This window comes from Limanda limanda, chromosome 1 (genome assembly GCF_963576545.1).
Source record: "Limanda limanda chromosome 1, fLimLim1.1, whole genome shotgun sequence".
In the NCBI taxonomy this organism is placed as follows: Eukaryota; Metazoa; Chordata; class Actinopteri; order Pleuronectiformes; family Pleuronectidae; genus Limanda; species Limanda limanda.
Genome location: NC_083636.1, coordinates 40,382,948 through 40,396,380, shown reverse-complemented (window position 1 = coordinate 40,396,380; position 13,433 = coordinate 40,382,948). Strand labels below are relative to the sequence as shown.

The 13,433-nt window shown below is 42.3% G+C and overlaps 1 protein-coding gene across 3 annotated transcripts in view; it reads left to right on the top strand.

The window, feature by feature from the left end:
- ipo8 (importin 8) overlaps nt 1–13,433 on the top strand; it is a 78,334-nt gene that overhangs the window by 52,875 nt on the left and 12,026 nt on the right. For all 3 annotated transcript variants that reach the window (XM_061078273.1, XM_061078264.1, XM_061078256.1), the window contains 5 exons: nt 1,587–1,712; nt 1,882–1,979; nt 2,102–2,197; nt 4,223–4,443; nt 6,280–6,485. In XM_061078273.1, the coding sequence (XP_060934256.1) occupies nt 1,587–1,712; nt 1,882–1,979; nt 2,102–2,197; nt 4,223–4,443; nt 6,280–6,485 (747 nt within the window). The remainder of the gene's footprint in view (nt 1–1,586; nt 1,713–1,881; nt 1,980–2,101; nt 2,198–4,222; nt 4,444–6,279; nt 6,486–13,433) is intronic.

Here is a 13,433-nt window from a genome sequence, read left to right as displayed (position 1 = left end):
TTCATGGTTGTCCAACCGCTGCGCGTGTTGCCATGCAATTCCCCGCCAGAACACAGGCGGAGTAATGTTTTTTGTCAAAGTCGGCGGGGCTTTGCCGTCTAGTTAGAAAAATTGGCCGACGCACGTAAACACGTAAGAAGGGCTACGATAGCACGTAAGGGGCCCGGAAGGGCTCTTGCGCTTCCAGGCCCGTGAAAACGCAGAAGCATGCTCCGGCCTTTAGGCATGTTGGCAGAGGTCAAGTTGCAGTTGATGTGAAGGTCTGGTGTGCTGGGGTTCTTTTTATACACACCCACTAATTGATTGATCAATAATTGATCAAAGGTGAGGCTGTAATCTAGGATTGGGTGCATCATATGACAAGGCGACAAGACTTTTGTCTTTGCAAAAACTGACTCAGTGGGCTTTACTAAGCGTTGAACGTTAGAATGCTTTTCAGCAGTTTCGTTTGGCACCAAAACATTATTTCAAAAGCTGTTGGAATTCTTGTAAAAAAAAATTGATTACAAATATATTTGAGGGGCACTTAAGGTCAATTTGTACCCAAGCGACAAGACTTTTGTCAGGGACTGTATGGCAGGGGTCACCAACCTTTTTGAAACTGAGAGCTACTTCAAAGGTACTGAGTAGTACGAAGGGCTACTTGTTTGATACAAACTTCCTGAAAAACAAAGTTGCAAAGATCACCTTTTAATAATAATAACAATATATGTGAAGAGACTGTCTGATCACATCAATGTTAATTATTTCTCACAATAATTATTAACAATGATGATAGGAAACAGATATATTAAAACATGCAACATTTATTTCTGTTAATCTCTTCAACTTTGCTTAAATTCAACTTAATTGAAGTACTTTTGGTGACATTTATCACTACATTCCTCCATCAGTCTGTACTTTTTTAAAAATAGAGAAAAAATAAATTAAATTCTAATCACTTTGTTACAACGATGATAAAGCTCAACCAAAAATAACTGATACGATGATGATTTAACAAATTAACGTGAACGTGAGTTCACTGTTCTCGAAAAATATGCGCGACATGCACAACACTGTACAGGGAGCCGCTGCAGAGCCGCAGGTGGCTGACCCCTGGCTACTGCGAAAGAACGATTTGTTTACTGTTCGACTGTTAAGGAGATGCTGACGTCAAAACATTAGATCCACCTCACATTTCCCCCTCCCGGTTGCGCGCCCCACCAGTTTGAGAATCACTGGCATAGAGTGAGATGGCGGTTTTTACCCTTTTTTATTTTAATTTCAAATTTCATTTTTTCTTTTTTTTTTTATTTTGTATATGTTTTTTTTTTTTTTTCTTTTTAATTTAGAGCATGCCTTGCATGGCGGGCCGAATGTTTGACACCCCTGCCTTAAAGGGTTAATGATCTTGGTTTCCATTGACCATTTTTATGTAATTTTGTTCTCAACAATTATACAATGTTAAACAATAAAGATTTTCAACCTGCATAATTCGTTCATCGAGATCTGATGTGGGATTTAAGTGTTCCCTTAATTTTTTTCAGCACTGACATTGTCAATGTGTGTGAACATTATATTAGCAGCCCTGTCTTCCCTCTTTGCAGAGTTCTATGAGGAGATCCTCTCTCTGGCATTTGGCCTTACCTGTCAGACCATTTCTCCCCAGATGTGGCAGCTACTTGGCATCTTGTACGACGTCTTCCAGCATGACTGCTTCGATTACTTTACAGGTGCCTCACACACCAAGTTATGTTACACACAGTGTATCAAGTATCACATACACTGAGCACAATCAGTTTAAACGGTGTACCTGTACAGTAAACTTTACTTTTTGCATGATGATACACCATCCCAGAAAAATGATAACACTGTTAATGATAATATGCATTTGTGTTTCAGATATGATGCCTCTTTTGCACAACTACATCACTGTGGATACAGACATGCTCTTGTCTAACCCAAAACACTTAGAGGTCATTTACAGCATGTGCAAAAAGGTCAGACTACAGACGTTTTCCCTGCTGTTTGCTGTTCCATAAAATCTGAACAAAGATTCACTGTCTCCAGCAGTGCTACTTAGCCATGACTGCTTAACTATTTTTTTAACTTTGACCTGTAGGTGCTGACCATAGATGCAGGTGAGGATGCAGAGTGTCATGCTGCCAAACTGTTGGAGGTCATCATACTGCAGTGCAGAGGCAGAGGCATCGACCAGGTCAGAAATGACCACAAACATTACAGACTTTCATATAATTAATCAACAGAGTGACTGACATTCAAATATTCTACAATTAACACAACAGTTCCCAATATTCTCTGTCTAATATACCCTCACAATTTACACTAAGCATCATGTTCCATCATGTATTCCATTGTCAACACAATACTTTTTTGAACAATTTGATATAAAGTTATGCATCTATTTTTTTAACTGTATCCACTATTTTTACTTTCTTTCAGCATGTATCAGTTTTATGAATTCATTCATTATTGGCTTAATCCTTGTATATATTTCTTTGTGTTTTCTGGGAACTGCAAGGCATCCTAGTGAAGTACAAGTTACAGTTCGGCGTCACTTAAGGCCGATTTATAGTTGGATTTTAGGCAAGCACGCAAGAGAAGCAACGTGCCCCTTGCGTGCTTGCATGCCCCCTCTTGCGGCTTGCGTGCATCCGCAGATTTTTCTAACTATACGACAAAGAGACGCGAGCCTCACGCAGCCCGCAAGGCTGTGATTGGTCTGCTTACTACATCCCGTCCGGAGTCTAGTTTCCGGTTTCATGCCCCATAATACCGGCAGAAATCACGGAAGATTTAGAAGAGCGAATATGGACCAAATAGAAGAGCATTTGGCAGAAGAGATTTGAAAGTATGACCACCTGTACTGTATAACCCGCCACTGACTGGCGGATTTGTCCGCAAGAAAAAGGCTATGAGGAGCCGCAGTGGCGATGTAAATAAACAGTCGACGAAGAAGAAGACGTCTCTTCTTTGTGTGTTTTGTCTTTGACAAAACACTACTCCGCCTAGTGTTCTGGTGGGGAATTAACACGCCCAACCCTTGGGGAACCATAAACCAAAACGAGTCTGTCGATGCAACTGCTTGGCCAGCCACAGTTGCAGTCGCAGTACTATAAATTGGCCTTTATTTAACATTTCTGAATTTTATTTCTGGAAAAAATATAGGTTGTGGAAGGATTTGTAGGTGAATGTAAAATTCTCCAGCCACTTCATAATTGGCTGACTTAATGCTTTCTATTAGCCAAAATATTTTTGCGTGTTAGAGTTTACAGCAATGGCGAAAAAGACAAGAAAATATATATCAATTTGTCTGAACATCTGTAAGTAACTTTTTGCTCTCTGTCTCTCAGTCAAAATACACTAGAAATACAGTTGATTACTATAAACAAATTGCTTAGCTTCTGTATGATACTCCTAGAACTTGAGGGAAAGGTAACATTGCATCACATTATTATTGATACTTTTCTTCAATGAGTTAAATCTTTCCTCATAGTTGCGTGGCCATTCATCACGCACTAACACAAAAGCACACCAACACACGCACTCACACACACAAACAGTGTCATCTGACACATGTGTTAACTCAGACTGGGTGAAAACAACAGAGTTTGTAAACTTAGTCAATGTATGGAAAGCCGGAGGAGATGGTAGGGTGTGCCCTGTTTGACTCGATTCATTTCCCAGTCCACAGCTCGAGTAATAGAGACATAGAGAGAAACAGTAAATTACTGGCAGAGCCAGTAAGAACTGCAAAAGAAATTGTGGGCCCTTTGTGGGCTAATAACTATGGTCCAAACGTATATGAAAAGACCCAAAATTAACACACTATAACCAAATTATTTAAAAAGCATTTGTATAGGAACGAGTCTGTCCTAGGCTTTTTGATCCATACAAACAGTTGATCACTATATTTGTGATCACTATATTCATCATTACAAGTGGTTTCCACTGTAATAACAACAGATGGAGTTTAGTGATGTCAAGAAGCAGCCTGGAATTAACAGGGGGGCAAGCTTCACTCTTTCACATACGCTTGACTATTTAACTATAACTGCAGTGACTGGAATCAAAATGTGAAATCTTTAACCTGGCAATGAGACACATAACATTGTTGGGAGGTCTGTTGGATGGGATTATTGCGCATATTGCTTGTAACTTGCAACATTGTGAACAGTGTATTACCAAACAAAAATGATTTATCTGTGTTTCCCCATTGCAGTGCATCCCTCTGTTTGTGGAGGCAGTGCTGGAGCGTTTGATGAGAGGGGTGAAATCCAGTGAACTGAGAACCATGTGCCTTCAGGTGGCCATCGCTGCTCTTTACTACAATCCAGTGCTGCTCATACACACTCTGGACAACATGCACTTCCCACACAACCCGCAGCCCATTACTTCACACTTCATCAACCAGTGGATGAATGACACAGAGTTCTTCCTGGGGTAAGGATGAGGCTCCTTCCGTTTTAACACATTATGGTAGATCATTAGATGGTACCTCAAACACTGAGGTACTTAGGTTATAGAGGGAGAGACGTGAGGGTAAAAGGAGGAGCATGCTGGTATTGTATGCACAACTAAGGGTAATATATAATAGTATACCCCCTCAACACCTAGGAGGCAGTTGAGGTATTAACTCAAATTAAGCTTCTGACAAAAAGAAATGACTAGCATGTCATGGCACAAAATAGGTGGTGACATAGAAAGTAGTAGTTAGTTATATTAGTAGCTGAACTGTAGACCAATTGCATAGCTGAAAAAACTATGATCAAATACAATCTTCACAAGTTTTCTGGTGTCTTGTTTGAAAACCGTTGCCCATTCACAACTCCTGCAAAGACGTAGCAACGTTAGCAATCATTTGTCGATTTTCTGTCCAACAGACAGATGCAAGTCTGACACTCGCTCTCTTTTTGGTCAGTGTTTAGTCTCCACTTGTCTCTTTTGCTGCTAAATGCTCAACTATGTTCACCAGCTGGTTGCTGCTAAGCAGGTACTGATTTGTGGAGCTTGAAGCTACTGGTCATTAGGTGTTGCCTCAAAACAAAAAAAGTAATAGTTCCTAAATTGGAATCTGACCTAATGGTTTTGAACTTTTTTGTTTTCTGTTTTGTTCTGTTTTGTTCTGTTCTATTCTGTTCCTCTATTCTGTTGTGTTTGTTTTGTGTCTTTAGCAGCAATGAACAGGATAAGATTTAGCAAATGAGCTCAGGCTACAAATGCTGTCATACGTCATTGTTGATGCCATGTACTTTACAAATTTACAAGTAATGTTATTGTGTACTACAACAAGGTTGTAATCATAAGCTGCCTTCAGGCATGCACTGAACTCCGGGCATCACAGCAGGAAATCCTCCTCAGATTTCACTGTGGGAGTTGGGGTCTTCTGAAAATGAAAAAGACAAAATATAAACAAATACCTGCGGATGAAAAAGAGAAGCCATACACTCATAAGACACCAAAGAAGATGTTGAGAGAACTTTTTAAGATGAGAGCCTATGCCAGTGTCGATGTGCTGGAGACAAAAAACATGTGATCTCTGCAGCAAAATTGATACGTTACAGCCTGGCTCTGCATGTTACACCACCCCTCTCCTGTCAAAAGAGAATCTCCTGCTGCGTTGTGCATGTGTGTAAGGCAACATTTGCAGAAAGTTCAGGACCAATTCAGACCTCCTCTGGAGGTCATGTTTGAAAAAAGCAATAGTGGGCCACTCTGCTAACAATGCTGGATGATTCATTAATCTTTGTGTTTACCTTTGCACCTATTCTTACTTACTGTACTATTTAGCCAGACAATAGTCAGGGAAAGAAGCAAAGGGGGGAAATTAAATGGAAAACGCATCACAATTAGTCATTTAAACAGACAAGGACCTCTGGGATCCATAGGGGTAGATATTGTTCTTTAAGATACTGTAGATCAGGACTGCCCACACGTTATAGGCTTGTGAGCTACTCTTGAAATGACCAGCTCAACAAGATCTACCAACCAGATAATGTTGGCAGCCCCCCCGGCGCACGTACCCCCTCTTTTTTTTTGCCATTTCAGAGGTGTGTTGAGCAATCAACACAATCTTCAGACCCAAGTTCATAACTCTTCTTGAACTTCAGTTCAGTATAAGGCATTGGCTTCTTAGCGCCTCTAGATACCTAGAAACTAGATTGTCTATGTTCTGTGGATTCTTAAAAAAATCTTTGAGAACTTTTAGGAATACTGATAGTGTTACTTACCCTCAACCCCATTCTCTGTCTGCCTTCCTTTCCCTTATGCACACCTCAGGCTTCATGACCGGAAGATATGTATCATCGGCCTGAGTGTGCTGATGGAGCTGCCCAGCCGACCAGCAGTGCTTGATGGTGTTGCTGCCCAGATCATCCCCTCCATCCTGCTCCTTTTCCTGGGTCTCAAGCACCTTCACACCTCTCGCCTCATCAACAAACCAGATGTGCTGGCCCAAGCAGGGCCCCAAGATGAAGACCAGAGTGGTGAGAAAAGATCAGGAAAGATGAAATAGAGGAAGAGAGGGAAAAAAATTACTAAAAGGAAGAAAAAGGTGCAGAAACAAAGCAGATTCATCAGGGCAGACGGAAAACAGAGAGGCGGATTGGCTTTGGTATAATATTGATATTCGATTTTCTGATTTGATCAGTGGATCGGACCCTCAACTTGTCAGATCTTGATTCAGTTCCAACCGCAAATTATATTCAGCATATCTACTTTCCTAACCCGGAAGTCTCTACTTCACTTCAAGTCAAGTGTAAAAGAATTGGATTTCCAAAACCATGTCTACTGCTCATATAGCAGCCTGATATATTAACTTAGATCTACAGTGATGTCTAAGGGTTCCTCCTGTGGCTTGTTTTTTAATGTTCATTAATTTCACTGCATTAAATGCTTCAGAATGTATATGGTTACCGTACTCTACTTCTCTCATTTCAAATTTTCTATCATCTTATATCTGTATTGTCAATATCTACATTAGCACATTCTTCTTTCCAGTGATATCTATCTATCCATCCAAACTCATGCACAATTTTCACAATTTATAAAAAACTCCTGGTCTTGGCATAGCTTGCAACACTGTTCTGATGTTACCATCATTATGTCCAAAGATGAGGCATGGTCAAGATAAGAACTCATTACACTTGACACATTTTTTATTACTTCCTTGCATATTAAATCAACAATTTGTATTTTTTTCTATTTTACTTTCAATGTCTACATATTTGTAAAAATGTTTATAGTTAAACTGCATAATGACAAGTCAGAATTACATCTCTGTCAGTTTATTTATCCTCTATAGAGGAAATTTACAAACGACACAGCAGCACAAGAAATTAGCAGCACAACGGGAAAAATAAGAATCAAATTAGAAACACTATACACTAATAAGTTGAATTAATGTCATAGATACATAAGACAGTTTTTTTCAATAATGTGCGATATAGAGGTAAGAATCGAAGTTTAGTTCTTGTACAATTTGTCAATTTGTTGTAAAATATAAAGACAAAATGTGCAGAAGTTTTTTCCTGAAATATAGATTGTCCGTGTTTGACTGTAGGCCATCAGTCTAATGGCTGATGGCCCAAAAGATGCTTTTAGTCATGTGTCACTGGATTAGTCTGGCTAAATGTGCTCATGAGCCCCCTCAGTTCAGCTGAGAGGGGTTGTCCATGATGGATTTTCAGTCACACAGTCCCATTCTATTCCCACCACGGAGCTGGTCTTCCTCACCAGCAAGTTTGCTGGTTGTAATGCCACCTCCCCAGCACACCAGAGCAAAGACACTGTCCTGTAGAGGGGCCTCAGTATTGTCTGTCTTAAGATGCGCCCCCAGCCCCATTGACCATCTCCAACCCTTGTCCATTAATCAAAACAGGAATTGGCGATCTCCTTCTACGTGGGAAGTCCACTCCCAGCTCCGTGAATAGAAATAGTGACAGGACAGTTATTTGGGGTGTTGCCGTGTTGCTTACTTCACGTCTCACAAGTAGTCCTACAGCCTGACATACTGCGGCCTGTCAGTGGTCCATGTCACAAGGTCTCAGTCCACCTGCATCACAGAGAGCCTCTGGACCAGCCTGTGTTGCTGAACAGTGTCAAATGTACTGGAGAAGTCAAATAAAAATCATCAAGGTGCTGTGTGGCTTCTCCAGGTGTGTGTATGCTCTTTGAGGCCAGTAAGATGATAAGATCATCGACCCCAATGTCAGCCAAAGTAACTTGGAGCTCTGGGACAGCCCTTCTTGGGTACATGGACTATGCATGATATCTTCCAGATCTTGGGCACCTTTTCCAGCCTTAGCAAGATGTTGAAAAGATGCGTCAACACAGCTAAATCACGCACACCTTGACCACGTGCGGGTTAATGTTGTCCTGTCCTCTGGCCTTGTTGATCCTGGTACTGGGGAGTTGTTGTCTCACCTGGCTGGTCCAAATTTTTGGGGTAGTTTGGGGTGTGGTGGCGGAAGGACTGGGGGTGGTGTGAGGAGATGAAAGGGGGGAGCTGAGGAGGGTGGTCAGGGTTGAGGAAGGTATGAGAGAACGGGAAAGTTAGAGAAGGGAGGTAGGGGTTTATGGTGTTGATGGGTTGTTTACCAGTGGCTCTGGAGTCCAGGTGTCTGCTGCGGGGAGCTGTGGAGTTGCTGTCCCAGGGAGGGGGGTAAGTGAGGTGAGAATGGGGACATGAGAGGAGGTGGAGGGAAGAGTGTCCCGTGTCGATGAGTCAAACCTGTTAAAAAGCAGGAATTTGCGAACGACATCCGGTGTTGCAGCTAATGGAGTAGGACGTGTTTCTCAGAGCTATTGCAACAACTTTTTAAAAAACTATTTTAGGTACACCTTTTCCGTCTTTCTTCGGTGTGGGTTTTCCCCACCTCCATAATCTAAATTTAACGCCGTCTTTTCGCCGACCAAAATGCCTCAAAAAGCCAAACCACATGTACAACCGCCGCGGCCTGCTTCGCACACTGCATCCCTGCCTCGTAGTGATCCCCCCCTCCTGCCTGGTCGAGGCCACAGGTGGGGCTCCATCACACGACTTCAAGGCCGAGCTCCTCTCGTCACTCCGTGTTGAAATGGCAGCTATTTTCAGAGCTGAACTTCAGGCTGCATCGACCGAGACCTTGTCAAGCATCAAGACTGATCTACAGGCAGTGGAGTTATCCAGCAGCATTGCAAACATCCAGTCTGAGGTGCGCACTCTGAAGAACACCGTAGGTGAAATGGAAACATCGCTCTCCTCCTGCACCGATGACATTGCTACCATACAGGCTAAAGTGGAGCACCTGACAACTGAGCTGGCAAGACTGGACAATAAATGTGAAGATCTGGAGGCGAGATCGCGGCGCAATAACATACGGTTAGTGGGAATTCCCGAAGATTTTTCCACTTTTTCTGCTGCTGCGGATGTTTCCTCTCTGCTCATGGAGGCTTTTGAGCTGGAGAAAGAGCCACTCGTGGACCGCGCACATCGTACCCTCCAGCCGAAGCCGAAGCCCGGAGAGCGCCCTCGCCCCATAATCGCTCGTCTTCACTATCATACAGACTGTGTGGACATATTGCGCCGAGCCAGAACCCAGCAGCGGATCAAGGTTGGAGAGCTGAGTTTCTCCGTTTTTCCCGATCACACTCCGAAGACGGCTCGTGCCCGAGCCGCCTTTAATGATGTTCGTCGCCGGCTCCGGGAGATACCACATGTGGCCCGCGAATGAATTATATGTGGCCCGCATGATAAAATCTATTTACTATTAGAGCTGGCCCGTTGGCAGTGTTTTGCAAGTTCTCAATACAAAATAAGTATTGAGAATTCCTGAGGGTCAGTGAACACGTCGGGATGGGGCACGTGACCGTTCTAGACCAATGGCAGGCTCTCATTGGCTGACGAGTGGGCGGGTCAATAATGAATGACAGATCCCACAATGCACTGCCCGTGTATCGGCATGTCAATCACGGTCCTGCGAACGCGCGCCTCGCAGTCTGTATCACATATCACTTGTGACAACTTTCAACTATCCCGCTCCCAAAAATGTCTAAACGAAGGTGGCATTTGAAAACAGGAGCTTTCAAGACAGGTGGGAGGAACAGTATACGTTCGCGGATGTAAAGGGTGGATCCGAGAAAAGATGAAGGAGGAAAAAAGTGAGGAAAAAGTGAGTTGACAGCTTATCACTGCATCATACACCAGGAGTCGTTGTGTGGCAAAGCCTTGAAAATGAACATGAGCGGTTAACTTTATAAGAGCCAAAGGTTTAAATCACTGCCAGTTCAAGTCTTTTCTGGAGGAGTTAAGTCCAGAATATGGTGACTTGCCCTATCACACACAATAAAACGTGTCTGTGTGACATCACGAGCCACCCGAATGCGCTCAACCTGCAGCTTCGGGGGGGGGGGGGGGCGTGTCATCACTGTCATGTACGCTACAGTGAGGGCTCTTAAAACCAAGCTGCGCCTGTGGGAGACGCAGATGCTGCAGGAAAACTTGTTTTTCTCTTGCTACTACAGGACATTTGATTTTTCTTTGAAGTCAATTATTTTTGGCTGTTGTCTGCCTGTAGAAAATGTTTTCACTGGAAATTACTCTGGAAATACTGCAGATAGAGCCAGAAAGCAATTAATGAAACTGATTTTATTACTTTTATATTTATTTATGTATTATTTATTATTTGTATTTCATTTATTTCATAATTAATGTTGTTTTATCGGCATACTCTATAGGCCTTGTTAGTTCCAGGTTCAATTTGCGCACTAAGTTTTCAATAAACGTTGAACCCATGTGGCCCTCGACTTGAAGCAATTTTTTGATTTCGGCCCACTGCGTATTTGAGTTGACACCCCTGCGCTATGGTCTGCTTTACCCGGCGCGGCTTCGGATCACACACAACGGTGCGGAGAAGAGGTTTGACTCGGCGGAGGAGGCCAGCACATTCATCAGGTCGCTCAACTTGTAAGAGAACCGTGAGGTGATACACACCGGTGAGGAAGCAGTGACAGTTCATATTGACATTTATTACTTTTTTCAGTTAATCTGTTTCCTCTTATTTTCATAAACACACAGTATGTGGTTTTCAGTTTAACTTGGTCTTGATTGGCTGTACCTTCTTGTCAAATGTTGCTAGACTTGCAGGAGCTTAACCCGAAGCTTTATAGTTATGCAAAAAGCCGAAAGTGTTCGCTTTAGGGATCTGACTCCTTGTGGAGTTGGCACTGGGTTCTCCATCGTTTGGGGATGGGGACGTTGTAAGTGCAGTTGGGGGGTGGGGGGGTGGTTCAATGTGTGTGTTTTGTTTTTTTTGTGTATTTTTTCTTTCTTTTTTCTTTCTCTTCTCCCTTTTTCTCCTTCTTCCTTCCTTGGGGATCCGCATTCAGTCTATTTCTATCTCTAGGGATTTAACATATGGCCACCAATACTAATACTTCTGATGTCCCACTCACTGGATCCTCTGTGAGACTCTTGAGCTGGAATATTAAAGGTATGGGGAGTCCAATTAAGAGATCAAAGATATTTGCTCATTTGAAACGTCTTAAAGCGGACTTAGTGTTCCTGCAGGAAACCCACATGCATACTAAAGATCAGGTCAGACTTAAATGTCCCTGGGTTTCTGAGGTGTTTCACTCTAATTTCAACTCTAAGGCCAGAGGGGTCGCTATTTTAATTGGTAAGTCAATTCAGTTTTCAGCTTCTAAGGTGATATCAGACAAAAACGGCAGATACTTAATTGTTGCAGGTACGTTATTCCATATTCCCATTTTATTAGTTAACATATATGCCCCCAATTTCGATGATCCACACTTTATGAATAAGCTATTTGAACGTCTTCCCTCATTGAACAACAGCCTCCTCATAATTGGCGGGGACATGAACTGTGTAATTGATCCAAACTTAGACCGCTTTAACCCACGTACTCTGACTCCTTCTTCAATGGCGAGGTCTCTTTCAGATTTTGTGTCCAGGAACAGTTGCACTGATCCTTGGAGATTTAATAACCCTCATAACAAGGAATATTCCTTCTTTTCTCAGATGCATCAATCTTTCTCTCGGATTGATTATTATTTTATTGATGCTAAACTAATTCCCAAAGTACTGTCTGTTAATTATCATCCTATTGTTATTTCTGACCATGCCCCTCTTTCTTTAGATATCCAGTTCTCTTCACAACCCCGGTACTCAACACCTTGGAGGTATAATACATTACTTCTCTCAGATGATAAGTTCACCAAATTTATTACAACTAAAATAGATGATTATATCTCTCTAAATCAAAATGATATGGAACCAGTTTCATGTTCACTGCTGTGGGAATCATTAAAAGCATACTTGAGGGGACAAATTATTTCTTACTCTGCCCACTTAAATAAGTAAAATTGCAAGAAATCTCTATCAATATCACCAAATTGGACCAACAACTCGCTACTTGCCCCTCTCCCATCAACAGCGTGTCGATTTACAGACTGAATTTGATCTCATCACCACTAGTGATGCAGAGCGACTTCTTTTACGATCACGCTCCACATATTATGAACATGGTGACAAGGCAAGTCGTCTTCTGGCTCCTCAGCTACGCCGCTAAGCTGCTTCACGTATGATCCCTCAAAAAAAAATAAAAGATTCATCTGGCTCATTGCCTAAGGACCCCACCACCATTAATTCGGTCTTTCACTCATTCTAATCAAATCACTTTCGCTGCGAGAGGTATGCAAAATAACAAGACTCCTGGCCCTGATGGATTTCCAGTGGAATTTTTTAAGAGATTTCAGGATAAATTGTCCCCTTTGCTACATGCTGTTTATAAGGAATCACTTGAACAATGCACTCTCCCTCCCACTTTAAGGCAAGCCTCCATAAGTCTCCTCTTAAAAAAAGATAAGGATCCGAATCTCTGCGGCTCATACAGACCTCTTTCATTGATAAATGTAGATGCTAAGATTCTTGCTAAAGCTTTGGCCTATCGCCTGGAGAACATTGTACCAACTATTGTCTCACATGAGCAAACCGGATTTGTTAAGGGGCGACAGTTATTCTTTAACGTCCGAACACTCCTAAATATTATTTATTCTAAAACTGCCACAACAACACCTGAGGTAGTGATCTCGGTCGATGCTGAAAAAGCATTCGATAGGGTTGAATGGGACTATTTATTTACTGTACTAAAGAAGTTTGGACTGGGTAATGGGTTCATTTCGTGGATACGTCTCCTTTACACATCACCACAAGCAAACATTTCCACTAATGGCATTCAGTCCAATTTTTTTACTCTAACCCGTGGCACCAGACAGGGGTGTCCCCTATCTCCTCTATTGTTTGCGCTAGCTATAGAGCCCCTGTCGATCTTTCTGAGGTCCTCCTCCACTTTTACTGGGATCTCACGATTGGGCACAGAATTTAAATTGTCACTTTATGCTGATGACTTATTGTTGTATGTCTCAGATCCTGT